This window comes from Microtus pennsylvanicus, chromosome X (genome assembly GCF_037038515.1).
Source record: "Microtus pennsylvanicus isolate mMicPen1 chromosome X, mMicPen1.hap1, whole genome shotgun sequence".
Classification (NCBI taxonomy): Eukaryota; Metazoa; Chordata; class Mammalia; order Rodentia; family Cricetidae; genus Microtus; species Microtus pennsylvanicus.
In genome coordinates this window covers 1,742,810-1,759,513 of record NC_134601.1, presented here as the reverse complement: position 1 = coordinate 1,759,513, position 16,704 = coordinate 1,742,810, and the positions used below count along the sequence as shown (strand labels likewise).

The 16,704-nt window shown below is 40.7% G+C and overlaps 1 protein-coding gene across 1 annotated transcript in view; it reads left to right on the top strand.

Moving 5' to 3' along the window:
* Positions 1 to 16,704, top strand: part of Gpc3 (glypican 3) — a 355,431-nt gene that overhangs the window by 298,657 nt on the left and 40,070 nt on the right. Inside the window, exon 7 of the mRNA XM_075958125.1 lies at positions 14,786 to 14,945. Coding sequence (XP_075814240.1) covers positions 14,786 to 14,945 — 160 coding nt within the window. The remainder of the gene's footprint in view (positions 1 to 14,785; positions 14,946 to 16,704) is intronic.

Genomic DNA, 16,704 nt, shown 5'->3' with positions numbered 1-16,704 from the left:
GTGGTTCTCTAGAATTAAGGCAATGTTTCTAAATATACAGGTTTGACCCATATAAAGATGCTAATGCCTAAATGCTTAAAGTGAAGAAACAGTTTTCCCATTTGAATTGATGGAAATGAAATTTTATTCCTGGCTTGTATGCCTAGGAAAAAGAAATAAATGTTGAGTTTGGGTAGGGTGACGCAGGGAGGGACATGTTTTAGGATGGCGAAGGTCTTCATTAGTAACATTTGCGTTCTCTAAACCTTTGTGGCCCTCCAGGTTTAACATTACTTGGTACAAATTTTAGTACTTAACTTTCTGTAAACGGAGGCTGCTCATTCGTTTTCCCAGTTGCCTAGACCCAAATAATCACACCGAAACTTTATCAATTACAACACTGCTTGACCAATGACTCAGGCATATTTCTAGCTAGCTCTTACATCTTGAATTAACCCATTTCTATTAATCTGTGTATCGTTATGGGGCTGTAGCTTACCAGGTAAGGTTCTGGCATCTTCCTCCTTCAACAGCTATATGGCATCTCTCTGACTCTGCCTACTGTCTATATCTTGTCCAGCCTGACTATATTCTGCTAAGCCATTGGCCAGAACAGCTCTATTACTAACTAATGGTAATAAAACATATTCACAGCATATAGAGGGGAATCCCACATCAACTTCCCACTAATCAAGCTATCAGTATAGGTATGAATATTTATGCATGTAAATTTCTGCCATTCTCTCCTTGGTCCTGTGGGGAGTATACTTGTGGGAGAAGGTCTCGGTACTGTTGCTTCAAATGATGAGGTGAGAACGTAGTTTGAACTTGTGGAGTCACTACAGACAATATTACCATTGATTGCCATTGATTGTGCTATATACGCTCCTGGCTCTTTTCAGAAACAAAAATGTTAAATAGCAGCCATCTGAAATGTTAGAGTAGTCCTTAAATAGAGTGAGGAAAGTAGGAAACAAAATATAATTGTGTCCAATTAAATACACATGCAAGGACTCAGAGTGTTTGAAAAGATGAATAGGAGGGGAAAGGAAATGACTGGATACGTTGGCAGATTGAGGTAGACAGCTCATCAAGAATGGATAAATAAGAAGTCTTAGGAAGGCTATTGGAGTTAATGACTCATGTATAAAAACCACAAGTCCTCTTCGTACATCATGTGTGTTGTGAGTTTTTCTTTTAAATTTTTCGTTTTGGTTTTGGTTTTTCAAAGCAGGGTTTTTCTGTATAACATACCTGGCTGTCCTGGAACTCACTCTGTAGAGGAGGCGTGCATGTTTGTTGTGTTTTTTAAAAGGCACACACGTAAAATAACTTCATTTTTATATTTATTTGTCTTTATTTTGGAGACTTTTATACCTATGTATACCTAAATACAATCATATGTACACTTGATTTCCCTTCTTCAACTCCCAGATCTCTGCCAAATTTGAACTCAGTGATTATATCCAAATAAAATTTCTTTTTAGCTAGTTTTAGTCTACTATATTCCTACACATGCTAGGAGAATGTTCTTGAGAACCATTTATTTCTGAATGGCAGGAAAACTTCCTCTCCCTCTTATCAGATTTAAACTCATTTTTGCAGCTTTCAAGTCCCTTTGCCTCTTTTTCACCAACCTCAACTGAATCTCCTGTTCAGTCTCCAAGGATTAGATAGACATGTAACATTCCTCATAGAATCTATGTCGAAAAAGCTGGTTGTGTGGTTGGAAGACGCTCTACATTTTGCCTGTGTGGACTTGCTGTCCTCATCTGTAAAATCAGGGCATTGGACTTGGACTGTGTGATCACTCAAATCCTTTCTAAGTCAATACTCCTTGTTTATTCCTTTAGTACGATATTGAATATAATACTGAGCACTTCCGTGTGTTCAAAACAGCTAATAAATTCTTTTTGTCCACTCTGAATGTCATCCTCTGAGAGGTGAGGGTTCTGTTTTTTACCCACCTTCTTTCCTGTTGCACCTAGCTAGGGTACTCAATTTGTGTTTTCTAAGATAAAAAAATTATCGTGGTATCCAGAATCATTAAATAAACGCAATGCTTGGAATGTGTGTTTGCTACCTGTTATAAGGTTAAATGTTATGGGAGAGGGAAAGGGGAGACAACGTTAATTGAGAATAGCTGCCAGGAATCTCAAAAGATGGTGGAGAAACCCATGTCAGAACTGGTCAAGACATTCCTCCATATTGAGCTCAGTGAAGAGACACAAAGAAAGGTGGAGCTATAGGTGTGTGTTGACTGTAATTTGTTATTAATATTCCTTGTCCCCTCCCACACTTACATTCTCTTATTCCTGCCATTCTGTCATCACCATCATCACCAAATAATTTTGAAGGATGGGGAAAGAGCCCAGGTAAGATAGCCGGCCAATTACTTAAGTCTCAGAAACAAGCAAAATGTGCATACCATATCCACCAGAGAGGGCCAATAGAACAAAGAATTTACCATCATCTCCATCATCATACACCCAGCCAAATAGCATAAGATCTAGCTCTCCCTAACACTGAGTATATATTGGCTGGACTTGGCTACATAATGCTTTTCCCAGAACTTGTGGTTAAATTCTAATATGCTTCTGGGGAAAATCAACATCAGGAATGAATTCCTAGGCAGAGCCAGTAGGAGAAATGGCAGATGTGGTTTAGAATGAAAGAATAAGAAGAAATGATAAAAGAGACCCAGACAGAAATGGAAATGGTTGTATTTGTACTAGACCTCAATCTTATTCATACTTCAAGGCCAACGCCCTCCAAATGAGCCAGTTGTTAGCTTAGGGACTCCAAGGTGAACGTGCAAGTTGCTTTAGGCAAGCGCTAAAGAGCATGCTTTTGTGAAGCTTAGTTTGGGAAAATGTTAAGGCAAAAATATTTCCTAGGCTTCCAATCAACCAAGCAAAAAGTATTGTTGCTTTAAGGTCCTGTGTAAGTGTATATGTAGTTTAGTGGAGTGAAGTTGATACAGTGACTGCCAATATCAATAAATAATAGATGCAAAGCGACCAGACTTTATTAAAAGACTGTTCGGTATGGAATTCCAACAAGCCAGTGAATGCATTCAATATCTTACTGGGTAGACTTTATTTGAAGTGCATCGCTCACAGTGTACTTTTAAAGTGTCCTAAGCAAGGAGTGCTGGTGTAGCTCAGGAGTACATGCTCAGGACTCTAAATTCGGCCTCTAACTCTGAAGGAAAGGGAGGGGGGAGGACTTGTTCTAAGTAGTCACCAAATGCAGAGTTCAAATTCCTTCTCTATTGGAAAATACCAGAAGTTCTATTTCACATTCCTTCATCCACTGGTTGACCTTGCCATTCAAATCAGTTAAAGTACAGAAAGAAAAACCACAGCAGAAGGCAGTAGTCAATCATTTGATAGATACCATACACAGCTAAGCTTGCCAGGGTTAGACCGAAGAGTCCAGTGCTTAAGTGTTCTTCTCTGACCAAAATCTATGAAACTGTGCTGGGGAATTCAGAAGAGGCAGCCATTTCAGTATCTTTACTGGTGCATTTACCAAACAAAGCATATTTTTTTCTATTTAAAATAATTTTTTTTTTTTGGTTTTTCGAGACAGGGCTTCTCTGTGGCTTTGGAGCCTGTCCTGGAACTAGCTCTGTAGACCAGGCTGGTCTTAAGAGTCTGTTAAGTTAGCTTTTACTTTAGGAAGCTTGAAAGCCGTAGGAACACTACTCTTTGGTTTTTTTCTCTTTTAGCCTTAAAAGATGTGACTATCGTAATGATTCTGTTCCTGTTCCTCACTTCCCCTCGGGACTCCATAGCCTCAGAGTTAGAAAAAGAAATGTCTGAAATGCTCTGACCTCCAAGGAACCGGCTCCTCAGTGGAGTTTCCCATCAGGTCCCGGCTCATTTAGTCACGCCAGATGCCCTGCATCCTTTCTTTTCCTTCAGAATGCTACAGTGCTACCTTAATTATTTCAAAATTTCTATTTTTCAAATGGTATGCCAAAGAGAAAAACTAGTTTTTGCTAAAAAGATATATATGAATCTATAAAGCCTGATCTAGATTTGGTCTCGCAAGGAAGGAAGGATCTTCAATGGGGGAACTAGAGACAATTTGGTAGCTCTCAGTGGGCCAGAGGCCTTCAGGAAGAATAGTGAAGTATCCTCCCCTCAGCCATTGAGGTTGACTCTTCAAGCCCATTGCCTGATGACATGGTTCATGCATAGAGGCTATTTTTAGAGGCAAGAATTCTCATTTCCCAAAAGTATAACCACAAGATGTCTACTTGCAATGGATCACATTGATGCAGTCAGACAGTAGTAAATGCTCAGAGCATGTCTGCGGAACCTCAGTTCCCCAAGGAAATACATAATCTCTTGGTACACTCTCACCCTGGGACCCTTTGCCTTCTGTCGGTGGCACTCATCTCACTGAGGTTATTGCTCTGGAAAGCAAGCAGTGGCGTGGGCTTTCACAGATGCCTCTGAAGCAGCTTTTCCTTCCACGAAAACAAAGTGATATTTCATCCTTCTAGCTTTTCACTGTGGTTTCAAACTGATACAGGGACAAGCATGCCTGTAATCTTCAGTGACCTCCAGAGAAAAGCTTGACTTGCTGGCCTGCCTTTCTATTGCCTTCCTAAGCTTGCATTTTGTCAGCAAGCCTTGCCAGTCAGACTAACTGGGAGGAGCTTCAGGGTGCAAGACTGTGGGGCTTTTGGTTCCTGAAGCAGAGGCTTATTCAAGTGAAGCTGGAGACCCTTGAGGAGGGCGTGACAGAGCCCATAGTTAACAGTCTGGCAGACTACCCTAACCAAGTATTTGGCTATGAGCTGAAAGAGGCTCACTGGTTGGCTGTGGAAGCCTCATTGAGCCGTCTAGCTCGTAAGAATATCAATTGTCTCCCCTCTTCTTTGGTTTTACCTCAGTTTGTCAGAGGGAGAAGACCCAGCATCTGGAGAGAAATCTGGCATTCACCTGAGAGGGTAACCCAGTAGAGTGGATGGCGGTCCTCAGTCACTCAGCCTCAGTGTGGATCTGACCTAGCTGTCTGAACTCGCCATGCACGGCTCCTTGGGGAGAATGAGCTGTTAGTGGCGCGCGCCTTTAATCCCAGCACTCGGGAGGCAGAGACAGGTGGATCTCTGTGAGTTCTAGGCCAGCCTGGTCTACAGGAGCTAGTGCCAGGACAGGCTCCAAAGCTACAGAGAAACCCTGCCTCAAAAAACTAAAAAAAAAAAAAAACAAAAGAGAGAGAGAGAGAGAGAGAGAGAGAGAGAGAGAGAGAGAGAGAGAGAGAATGAGCTGTTAGTATACCAGAGCAATACCAGTGGAAGAGAAAGGACTGGTGAAGAGATGGGGGATGGGATATATGAACTGCAGTGCACAGTTATTTCGTTTGTGAGCCCCTTAGTTTCTCCTTTCCTTTGCATTCCTGTGCAGTTCCCAAGCTTGCCCCGAGTGGGTGCTGGACTACGAAATCCCTCTTTTTGGGCACTGTTTCCAACCCTAGCTAAATCTTACTGTGCCTAGCTCTTCATAAAGTTTTTCTTTTGTTTTCAGAGACACTCTCTCACCATGTGTCCCAGCCAGGCCTCAAACTTGTCATTCTTCTGACTCAGCCTCCTGATTCCTGGGATTCCGGGTATGCGCCACCATGTCCAGCGTTTTTACAAGCATTTAGGCTAAAAACAGACATATTGCCCAATATCTCTTTCTAGTCCAACTTATATGTTTTGTAAAATACAGCAAATATGTCTCTTTTGTGGCCGTATAGGGTTCTGGAGAGGATCAACTGAGAAAACAGATAAGAAAGTGGTTTTAATTATTAAAATAATGCTAATAGCAGTAACAAAATAGCATTAAGGAATTCATGTTCCCCATAATTACCTCTACCTGAGTTGCAACTGATTAGTAACCTAAAAATCTTCAGAATTCATTCTGTGCTTTATAAATATGTAGTTTTTAATATGCAACGCTAATATTTTATTGTGTGAGCTATGCGTCACACACTAAGCTTAGGGCTTTATTCAATCCCACAGTCATACTGTGTGAGAGAGAATAGAGGTATTACCATGCCTAGCTCATAGATAAGAAACAGAAAGCTTAGCGAAGTTAAATAATTTGTTTACAGTACTAAGGGTGGTAGGCAATAGTGTCCAGATTTGGAGCCAAGTTTTCTGACTCCAGAGTGTAAGCCTTTAGCCCCTATGGTATGCCTCCTCTCTAAAACAGACTCAAAGGCTATACAGTTCTAAGATACCAACTGAACATCCTTAATCTGGTCTTTTGAAACTCTAAATGCTCCAAAGTCCAAAACCATTTGAGTCCTACCATGCCATCCCAAGTACAAAACTCTGCAGCCTGCTGCTTTGTTTCATGCACAGAGTTGGTGAAAACTGTTTGGGTTATCTGTGAAGGTAAATATGGCATACCTGTGGATTTTGTCTTTAGAGTCAGGTCCCATCCCTAACATACCTCCTTGTGCACTTGCAAGTATTCTACAGCCCCTGGTTCCAAACATTTCAGTTAAGGCAGACTCAGCCTTTATTGGTGACATTATTGGAAATTTCTAAAGTTGGCAAATGGCTTCCTAAAGCCCCAGGGACTCATCCTGTCAGATGGTCCGGATTCCATGAATTCTGTCCGGTGCTGGTGTCATGTCGCAGTTTTCATAGTATTCAGACATGTATTCAGTGGAGAGGCTTATCTTCATGCATGGCAGTGTTTCCTTACCAAGGTGAAGCGAGACTCGTCTAGAAGTGGAGCCCAAAGTGGCTGAGAGGGGGTGCAGGGGCTGAGAGGTGGGTGTGGCAGAGAGTTGGGCCAGGAGCACCAACCGGAAGCACATCCTCCGGCAGTCATGCTGCTGCTCCCTCTTCTAAACACCCTTGAATGCTTCCTTGCTTCACAGACCTTTCCTTATCTCCCTGGGAGCTCTGGGAGCATTCAGATGGGTTTTCTCATGCTTGGAAAGATCCCACCCAGATGGTTTTCTGGTACCTTAGTGTGTGGTCATAGCACTTAATGTGGCATTACTTACAAGACACATTCAACAAGCCCTTTACCTCTGTTGGTGCCGTGAGGCTTGCTGTCCTTCCTTGCTTTCTTCTTCCTTGAGGTCATTATCATCGTGAACAGCAGTGTACAGATGTCAGAGAACATAGTACCTTGTCAGGAAATATACTAAGCGTGTGTGATTTGTCTTTCTGTGTTCATTCATCCATTTAATGAACATTTATTGAATATTACCTCACTTCGTGTCAAATGCTATGCTGGGCACAGGTAACCAAGGAAGACCATACCACTTCTTTAATTTATCAGAGATACAACAGGGAAATGTATAATCACATATTGTAGAGAATTCTCTGAGAAGAAGTATCTACAGAATTCTAAAATTGTAAATGTTGATACTTTTATTTATTGAAGAATTAATAGTATTGGGCCCATTTTACAGGTAAAAAAGTTGAGGCTAAGTGATTTGTCCAGAGTCTTGCGGCTAGTAAATTGGTTGGGCAGAGATTTAAATCCATGCTGGTGATACTCCAAAGCTCACACTCTTACGTGCTGTGCAGCTTGGCCTTCTCAGTGTGTGAAGTGCACATATAGCCATTAATTCTAACCTTGTGCATTTGGGGTTCTGGCTTCATCTCAAAAGTGTGGAGTTGCAATTGTTTCCAATTACTTGTGGCCGTGGTTTGGTGCATTTGTTCAAAGACAGTGTGCATGCAAAGCAGGGGTCACATGCTAGGCCTGTGGATGTGCACAATGTGTAAATCATACTGGCATTCCAAAAAGTCCAAGATTCATGGCAGTCACCACATTTGTTTCCCATTAGCTTACGTTACTCAAATACAAACAGTAAAGCATGTGTTTACATTACTGTGGACATAGAAAAAAAGCCAGACCCCCAAAACATTCCTTGCAGGTTGTAGAAAGTGAAACACCCAAACAGTTCCAAATCAGTTTGGAAAGCCTAGCTTAATAGCTTTAAAATGTAACCTGGATTTCCCACAATAAAAAAAAATGCCAAGAAGAGGGACTGTGAGTAGCTCAAAGAAACGCCAGCTAAATCTCCAAACTATGTACCAAATACCATATTTACAGTATCTATTTTGTTACTTATCCTTTATTATTTTGTGAATGCTAAGGAGCTTAAAAATCAAGAGAACTCTTAGCTGTGGAGCAGCAGGAATGACATTTTTCATTCCATCCAGCTGTCCCACAGCTGCCCAAAGCTTTTCAAAACAAACCCATTCATGATGGGATGGTTAGGTTATTTAAGCCATTGTAGATGGAAAGCAAGCGGGAAGCATCTAGTGTCATTAAGAACCATATTATTCCTTCTTCTTTTTTTCTTTCTTCCTTTTTCTTTCCTCTTTTTTTTTTTTTTTTTTTGGAAGCAAAGGTATCGCTATGAAGTCTTGGATACCCTGGAACTTCCCATGTAGACAAGGAAAGTCTTGAACTCACAGAAATCTGATTACCTCTGCCCTAAGTAGCTGGAATTAAAAGCATGCGCCATTATACCTGGTTTTGTTGCCCTTTCTTCATGTTCTCACCCAGTAGGAAAAGTCTTTCCCATCAAGTTATAGTTAACATCTAACCTCTGAGAAAATGCCACAGAATAGGAAGTTATCTGAAATCAAGGCAATCAGATTGGCAAAGGGAAACTGAAAGTCTCAGTTGTGCATGTCTTTACATAACAGTATCTTTCTCGAACTCTTCTGGACTTGAGGACTTAAGGATATTTTTTACTAAGACCTTTCTCAAGTACCCAGTGACTTAGTCTTGCTTACTGTTTGAGGTTCAGAGTGTCCACTTGATGCAGAAAAGGGGAAAGGCAGTCTTTCCTGTCACACAGATTGGAGGGCAGCATTCAAAGACCATGGGAGAGAACATGTGCTCAGTCCCGGCCCAATGTGGGACTGATGAGACTCTTGCCCTTACAATCAGGACAGTAACAAGAGGCACATTGTCTGGACCATATAGACAGATCAAGACTTGTTGATGCCATGGGCCCCATTTGAGCATATTTGATCCCCATAAGAACAAAAAGCATATTATGCTGATCTTTGTTCTCTTGTCAACCAAGCATGACAAGAACGTTGACCAAATCCTCTTGTCCCATGATGCTGTGCCCCTTTGTGATCTTGGTTATGGGTTTAAGAATGTGAGGTGGCTGTGTTCTAGAAAGCCTACTCTCTCCTGCATCAGGTTTCGAATTTGCTTAGGTAATTACGGCAGGGTTTTGTTTCCTTCTGTTGCATGAACCTGAGGACCCGTTTCTAGGCTAGCTTTGCAATGTTTCCCTTTATAATAAAATGAAGCCAATCACTTTTGTAGAAGGGGGTTTTCATTCTCCTTTGAAGGGGAGTTTTATTAACTATGAGGGCAAAAGGTCATGATGGCCACACCTCAGGGAAGATAAAAATGCCATTGTTTGTCCTCTTTTCACAAGCTGGTTTGAAGAGTAATAACAAAGATTCCAACCTATGTAATCACGCACAATAACGCTAACATGATTCATGTCTAAAGCCAGTTCCAGAGAGTTTCTAAGAAGCAGGGTAACATTGCAGAAAGCTTTCTTAAAGTGTGTCATAAACCTGGAATTCCAGTTACTTAGGAAGCTGAGGCAGGAGGATATTTTTGAACCTTAAGTGTTAGACCAGACTGGGAATATAATAAAACTTCATCGCAAAAAAACAAACAACAAAAATACCTTGTCTGTTCATCCACCTTAAGAGTCTGGAAAACAGGTGACTTAGAAATGCAGACATACTTTCCACTAGGATCAGAGCTTCCAAACTAGTGAGCCTGGTTTTATTTTTGGTTTTGGTTTTTTTGTTTTGTTTTTATCTGTTTATCTTTGTGATGTTACAAATCCAGCTTAGGACCTCAGGCCTGCTAAAGCTATATGCTTACCACTGAGCCACATCCCCACCCGGTAACTTCATTTCCAGCTAGCATCTTAGATCATTTTTATAGAAATTTTACACTTGCTGCCATGCTGTCTAGGGACTTTGTGTACACACTCTTTAACCTAGTAATCCTACTCAAGAAATGATCCAGATTTTGAAGCGACCTGATGGGAATGACTTTGTGTGGAAAATCAGACGTAGCCACAATGCAAATATTCAATGCTGAGAAAATGGTTAAGGAAATTTTGATAAATTCCCTAATTGGTAGATGTCTTACCATAGTTGAAGTACTAGAATTATCTTATTTATTCATTATAAAACTTCTGTGAGGCAAACATTATTTCTCACATTTTGTTTTAGGGAGATTAAGCAGCTTGTCTGAAAATAAAATTTTAATTACTGTATAAACCAGGATTACAACCCAAGTATGTGTGTTTAGAATATTATAGATTTGTTGTATAAAAGCCATCAATTTAAAGCTCCCCCCTTTTTAAAAAAAATTCACAAACATTATATATTAGACTTTTACACCCAGAGGGCTTCCCCCTTGTTTCTCTTTCCCTTCACTTTTCCATCTAGGTGGAGAAACCTACCACATCTATCAGCTTCTGTCACTATGACAAGTTCCTGAGATAATTAGCTAAGCATGAAGGGTTTATCTTCACTCAGGGTTTCTGAGGTTCCTGTTGGTAGACAATTAATGCTATTGCTTTGGGGTCTGTGGAGAAGCAGGACATCACGGCAGTGAGTACATCGAAGAAGAGCTGCCTCACTTGCTTCTTGGAAGGATGTTATGAACAAGCTAAGAACCCAATGTCCTCTTCAAAGGCACAAGCCCAGTGACAGAACTTCTTCCAATTAGGCCCCACCTACTTCCTTAAGGTTCTAGCCCCCTCCCTTCGTAAGGCCATCTCCTGGGGCTAAACCTTTAGTATATGAGCACGTGTAAGACATTTCTGATTCAAACCCTCCCCAAAGTGTGATACATGGCATTATCCCCAACACTGGGAAGACAGAACCAAGAGATTATGAGATCAAGGCCAACCTGGGCTATGTAGTAAGTTTCTGTCCTAGAAGACAAAGTAAAAAGACAGATGAAAACCATAACATGATACTTAGACATTTAAAAATAAATTCTAAAATAAAGTGAAGACCTAGATAAGGTGTCATAGGCCTATTGGTCTCAGCACTCTGGAAATTGAGATAAGAAAACCCCAAGTCTGAGGCCAAACCTGAGATATAGCAAGACTTTATCTTAAAGACAGTGCATAAATATATATTTAGTATATATTTAGCTAACTATAACAGTAGTTAAAAATGCCTGAACAGAGGGGAGCAGCTATGGAAAATGCTGGGTTGTCCATTTTGCTGTATGCGAAGCGGTGTGTGGCAGATTGTCACATTTAGAGCCCCGCTATGTGGACAGTGGATGAAATAGTCAGATTCGTTTTTTAATAATATTTGACGTTGCTAATCGCTACTCCAAGCCGAGGGCTTATTCTTAAAAGCTGACAGGATACTGTCCTTTGCAAATGACGAACAGCTCATCAACAACACTAAGCCCTTTGTGTTACCTGTGCTTATGTACCGGCCTCTCCCGATCTTCTTTTTATAGCGTGAATGTTAAGTCTGAAGGACATTGTAAATAGTGAGAGAACAGAAAGCTCAATATTGCGAAATGGAATTAGCTGATTGGATTTCTGAGCCAAATCCATAGTCATTTATTGGCAATTGTCCTCAGACTCATTGTCCTTCTTCCAACGCTCTCCTTCTGTCTCTTCTTTAAGAAGTTTGCATCAACAATGGTTTTCTTGGTTCGAATTTGTTTTGTTAGTGTATGAAGGCTAGACTCCAGCAGCTGTCGGTGTGAAATCATTACAAAAGATGTCATAGTTGCCCTTCCATGCTGCACTTGTCTCCAAAATGAACAGAACTGAAGACCCAAAGTAGTATCCTCCTTGGCAAAATTTTAAAGGCTTTTTTAAAAATTCGTTGTATTTAAACAGAGCTCCCCAACAATACAGAGGACATGGTATAAAGGATTGGAAAATGGCCTGTCAAAATAAGTTACTGGTCTTAGTCAGGGTCTTCCAAAGCTGTTTCAGCGAGGCTATTTATGTGGAGGACCCAGATTCAGTTCGCAACACCCACAAAATGGCTCCCAACCCCCATAACTCCAATCTAGGGTATCAGAAACCGTCTGCTGGTCTCTGCAGGCACCAAGCATGCGCATGGTATACATACACGCATACATATACATAAAATAAAAATAAACCGTTTTTAAAAGGTGTGTTTGATATACATTTCTAAGTTCTTCTACAATGAATCCTGACTTTGAGATTTTCTCTTTTCTCGGCTATGGAAGTAACTGTAAAGTCCTGCCATGCCACGTCATTTTGCTTCACTTCAAGAGCACATTTATTGAGTGTCTACTATACACTTCCTTAAATGCCGTGGAGTTTGAAATCCCTAGCATCTCTCACAATCTAGTAGTGGGAAAAAACTTAAATACACATAAGTAATACCAGATCACATATAGAAAGTGCCATTCAGGGGGTAGAGATGAAAGAAACACTCGCGGGAGATAGAGGGAGAGAATTATAATAATCATCTGCCAAGAAGACTTTATTAAGGACATGGCATTTGAACTTGGCTTGAAAATCTGGAAGCCTTTCAATAAACAGAAATGAGCAACAGCTCATAGTATGTTCTCAGTTAATGTTTACTGAGGGTATTAATAAAAATAAAAGCTCAGATGTGAGACGTGCTTGAAAAATAGCAAGTTCACTAATGTATACCTAACCACAAAATCTCCTCATGTAAAAAATTCTAATTCAAACAGTCCGTGCTATACACAGATGATGCATTCTTGGAAGTTAACATGAAATGCTTATGTCAAAAGCAGTTTTCCCATAAGAAATAATGGTTCAGGATGGATTGGAGGTTTTAGTTAAACTCTAGTGATATTTGTTATAGCATGGACTCACAGTTCTCAAAGAATGCTTTATGGACTCTGGAAGTCCATGAACTCCAGAGAGCCACAAGATCGAAACTACTTTCACAACAACACTAAAAATGTATTTGTTGTTTTTACTCTGTTGGTATTTGCCAAATCACTGACTAGGGCAAATGTTAGCACCGCTATATAAATCAAGGCAGCGACTCTAAAACGCAGTCCTAGTCACCCTAATCGCCACTACATATGTTTGCAGGCTAAGAAGTAGCAGTCACCAATGAATACTAAAGCTGTGAAAATTACTGGTCTTGGTAACACTCAGCCCTTAAGTAAAAATTTGTATTATTTTGGGCTACAAAGTGAGAAATCCACAACATATTTTTGCTTCAACTATATATCAGTGTCCATGACAAGGAAACACTCTTGTGAGATTATTTATGTTGTGAACTAAACTAAGCCAATTTCATCACTAGTGTTTTGAATTTAATATTTTTGTTATGGAAGTGGGAAGTACATAAAGTACGCCTCAACTATACATCAATATGCATTTCAAGGAACTCAATGTTTACACATTATTGTCTGGAAAAGGAACAACGAGAGGCTGTCAGCATGAGGAAAGGAACTACCCATATTTGATACAATTATTAATAATAATTAATAATTAATGGTGCAACTTGAGCTCCCAGGAGAAAGCTAAGGGTTGACGAGAGCACGGAGCACCTGGGCACACTGTAATCACAGTCCTGACATACAATGGGAGTCTCAGCTTCCTCTCTCCTTGTCATACGGTCTGGGACTCCAGCTATGGCGTGGTGGCATCCACAGTTAGGGGTGGATCTTCCCACCTCTTCCAGCCTAATCTAGAAAATCCTTCATAAGCATCTACAGAGGCTTTCTTCCACGCTCATTCCAAATCTTGTCAAGTTGACAATCAAGACCAACTGTCCCCAACTCTCATTGAAAAACAAGGGGTGGGGCTGAGAGGACCAAATGGGTGCTGAGAACAGTGATTGGAGCAGGAATTGAGCATAGTGACATGAAGTCTTGGAGAGTGGTAGCCATGGAAATAAAATGGACCCTAAAGGGTGAATCATACTGCAAGTTTGGGTCTGTCAGTGGAGAGACTTGGGGATGATAGGAGTCCCATAAAACTAGGTCACATGACTAAAAGCTCTGCATCAGAGTTCCAAGCAAACATGTCTCTTGCTAAGCATATTAGCTATGATGAAGCAACCTGATTTAAAAGCTGCAAGAGAGAGAACTGTTCGTGGTTTTGTTTCGTTCTTTCTACTGATCAAAATATGGGATTTGACAATTGTAAGCAATCATTTCAATTTGGCACTATTCATTTAAGAGACAGTTCTGTCTTCATTCCATTAAGAACAGGTATTGCTTTTATATAATGGAGATAAATGCTGGTCCAGGACACGTTGGTAGGGAATTTGTTTCTGATCTTGCTGTCCTTGGAGGTGACAAATATGTTTCACCTGTCAAGTCATAAGTTCTCTATACGTATTCTCCTAACACAGAGACTCTCAGAAACTTAGATACAATATTATAAAAATGCAACATACAATGTATCCTCTGGCTTCAGTGTGGTTTGAATGGAGCAGAAGAATGAAGAATGTGTCATGTCAAATGCTGTAGAATTGTCTCTCAGTATGAAGCTCGAAAATGTGTAAGCAATTTCCACATAGTTAAATTTGAAAAATGATTTTTTAAAATGGAGACTCGTTATGTTATACAAACTGGTGGTGATCTCTGGACTCGAGCAATTTCCCTGCTTCAACCTCCCTCTTGGCTGGACCTAGTAGTGTTTGCTCCTATGCCCAGTTGAAAAGCTTTGTTAAAAGCTGTGTACTTTATAATACCTCTTATAGGAACGCGTTCTTCTAAACCTATAAGCAAAAAGTAAGGAGAGCTTCTATAGTCCTGTTATCTTCTTTCAGCTCCTGAGAACCATGTCTGTGCCCAAGGGTAAAGTTCTGGATAAAAACCTGGATGAGGAAGGACTTGAGAGTGGAGACTGTGGCGACGATGAGGACGAGTGCATTGGGAGCTCTGGGGACGGAATGATGAAAGTGAAGAACCAACTGCGCTTCCTTGCAGGTAACTGCCTGAAAATGGTGATGCTCTCAGGAGTCAAAAATCAATCGCTTTCTAGACCTCCTCTAAAATCCCTGCAGCACACGATGCCATGAAGCCATAAACTCTTTTAAGAAAGATGACATTCTCAGAAAGCGAAGCTTTTTTTGTTGTTGTTGTTAGTTTCCCCACCTCTGACCCTGGGTAGATCAGAAAGGTCCTGTTCTCGTTTTCTGAAAGTGAATTGAGCTGAGCCATTGGCTCCGTTTTTCCATTGGAGTTGGCCTTGGTTCTTCTTGGTTGTAGAAAGCAATGCTACCTTGGGAGTCTTGTGCCAACCTACAGTGAGGCTTGGGGTTGTAGCCGGGTAGAGTACTTGCATCTCATGTATGAGATGAGGTACTAGCCCTAATCCCCAACACCACCAAAAGGAAGTAACTCAACAATGGAATAACTTTAAAGGAAGAGCTACATGTCGACTTTTCCTTCTTGAGAGAGAATGTCTATTATTTTCTTTTCTCACAACAGTCTAATATAGAAAGGCTATGCACAGCTGGGGAGAAACAATAGCAGTAGAAAAAAAGCAACGCCAGGGATGCTGGCGTCAATAAGGAAGTGCAGAAACAGAACCAAGTCTTCTCACATTTGTTGTATCTCAGAGTTTTTAAGTCCTTTCGTATCAACAGGTTATTTCCTTTATCAAATTCTTCCTAATAAAGCTGGGCTCCGAGAAGCAGTGAGATTTCTCGAAAGGAGAGAGACAGACTTTCATCACCATGCCTTTTCCTCCTCAGTGCATCCCTTCTGCCTGAAACTCTGTTGTCCAAGGTCTCCAAAATGCTTCATTCCCTGTTTCTCCCATAGCCTCATTCTCCTACTAACTGCTGTTCATCTTGCCCCCGCCAGCCAGAGGTCTCTTTTTAAGCCTCTTCTTCCCTCTTCTCTAGAGAGAACATACATGTCTTATTCTTGCTCACTCTTTAAATATTTTCTTGGAATCAGTCATTTTTCACTGAGGAAAACTAACGTGAAATCTCCCCTCTTAACAAATTCATACATGTACTGTTCAGTATTATGAATTAGGCATACTTTGGTCAACAGCAGATGCTAGCATCTTCCATCATGCATGGCACTATGCTCAATGAACAGCACCTCTTCATTTCTTCCAGGCACTCCTCAGCCCCTGAGAACCTAAGAGAGTAAGTTTCGGTACAGAGCAAGCATATATTTGACTTTTTCTTACATATTAGTATGACTTAGAACAAATTTCCTCAAGTTTTATCACCTCCTTTCTAATTCTCCAACTCTTTATCAAATGGAGAGCGTAACCTAACTTGGTGGGTCTGTGGCAGGAATATGGCAAGGAAAAAGTTGAGAAAGCATATGCGATCATATTTGGCATGTACTAGCATATACCAGGTGCTCCGTAATTGTTAGTTTCCCTCCTGAAACCTTTTAAAACCAGCGGTTATGTTTTTAAAAAGATTTTTCTGAATTATTGAAGTAAGTTATGCCAGTGCTTTCAAGACATACTCTATAGAGCGATTTCCCGGTTCCATGGGGGCAGAATCAGGATGGAGATCCAGATAGTCTGGTTTCAGAAGCCACTTTTGAACAAGTCTACTCAAATGCTTCCTTTGCTCCTCAGGGTAGCCATGATAATATGAAAGTCAGTTTTTTTTTGCTACAGATTGAACATGCTTTGTCCGACAGCCTAAAATCCAAATACTATGAAATTCAAGCCCTTCAAGTGCCAACATGATACTCAAACGGGGTCAGATAC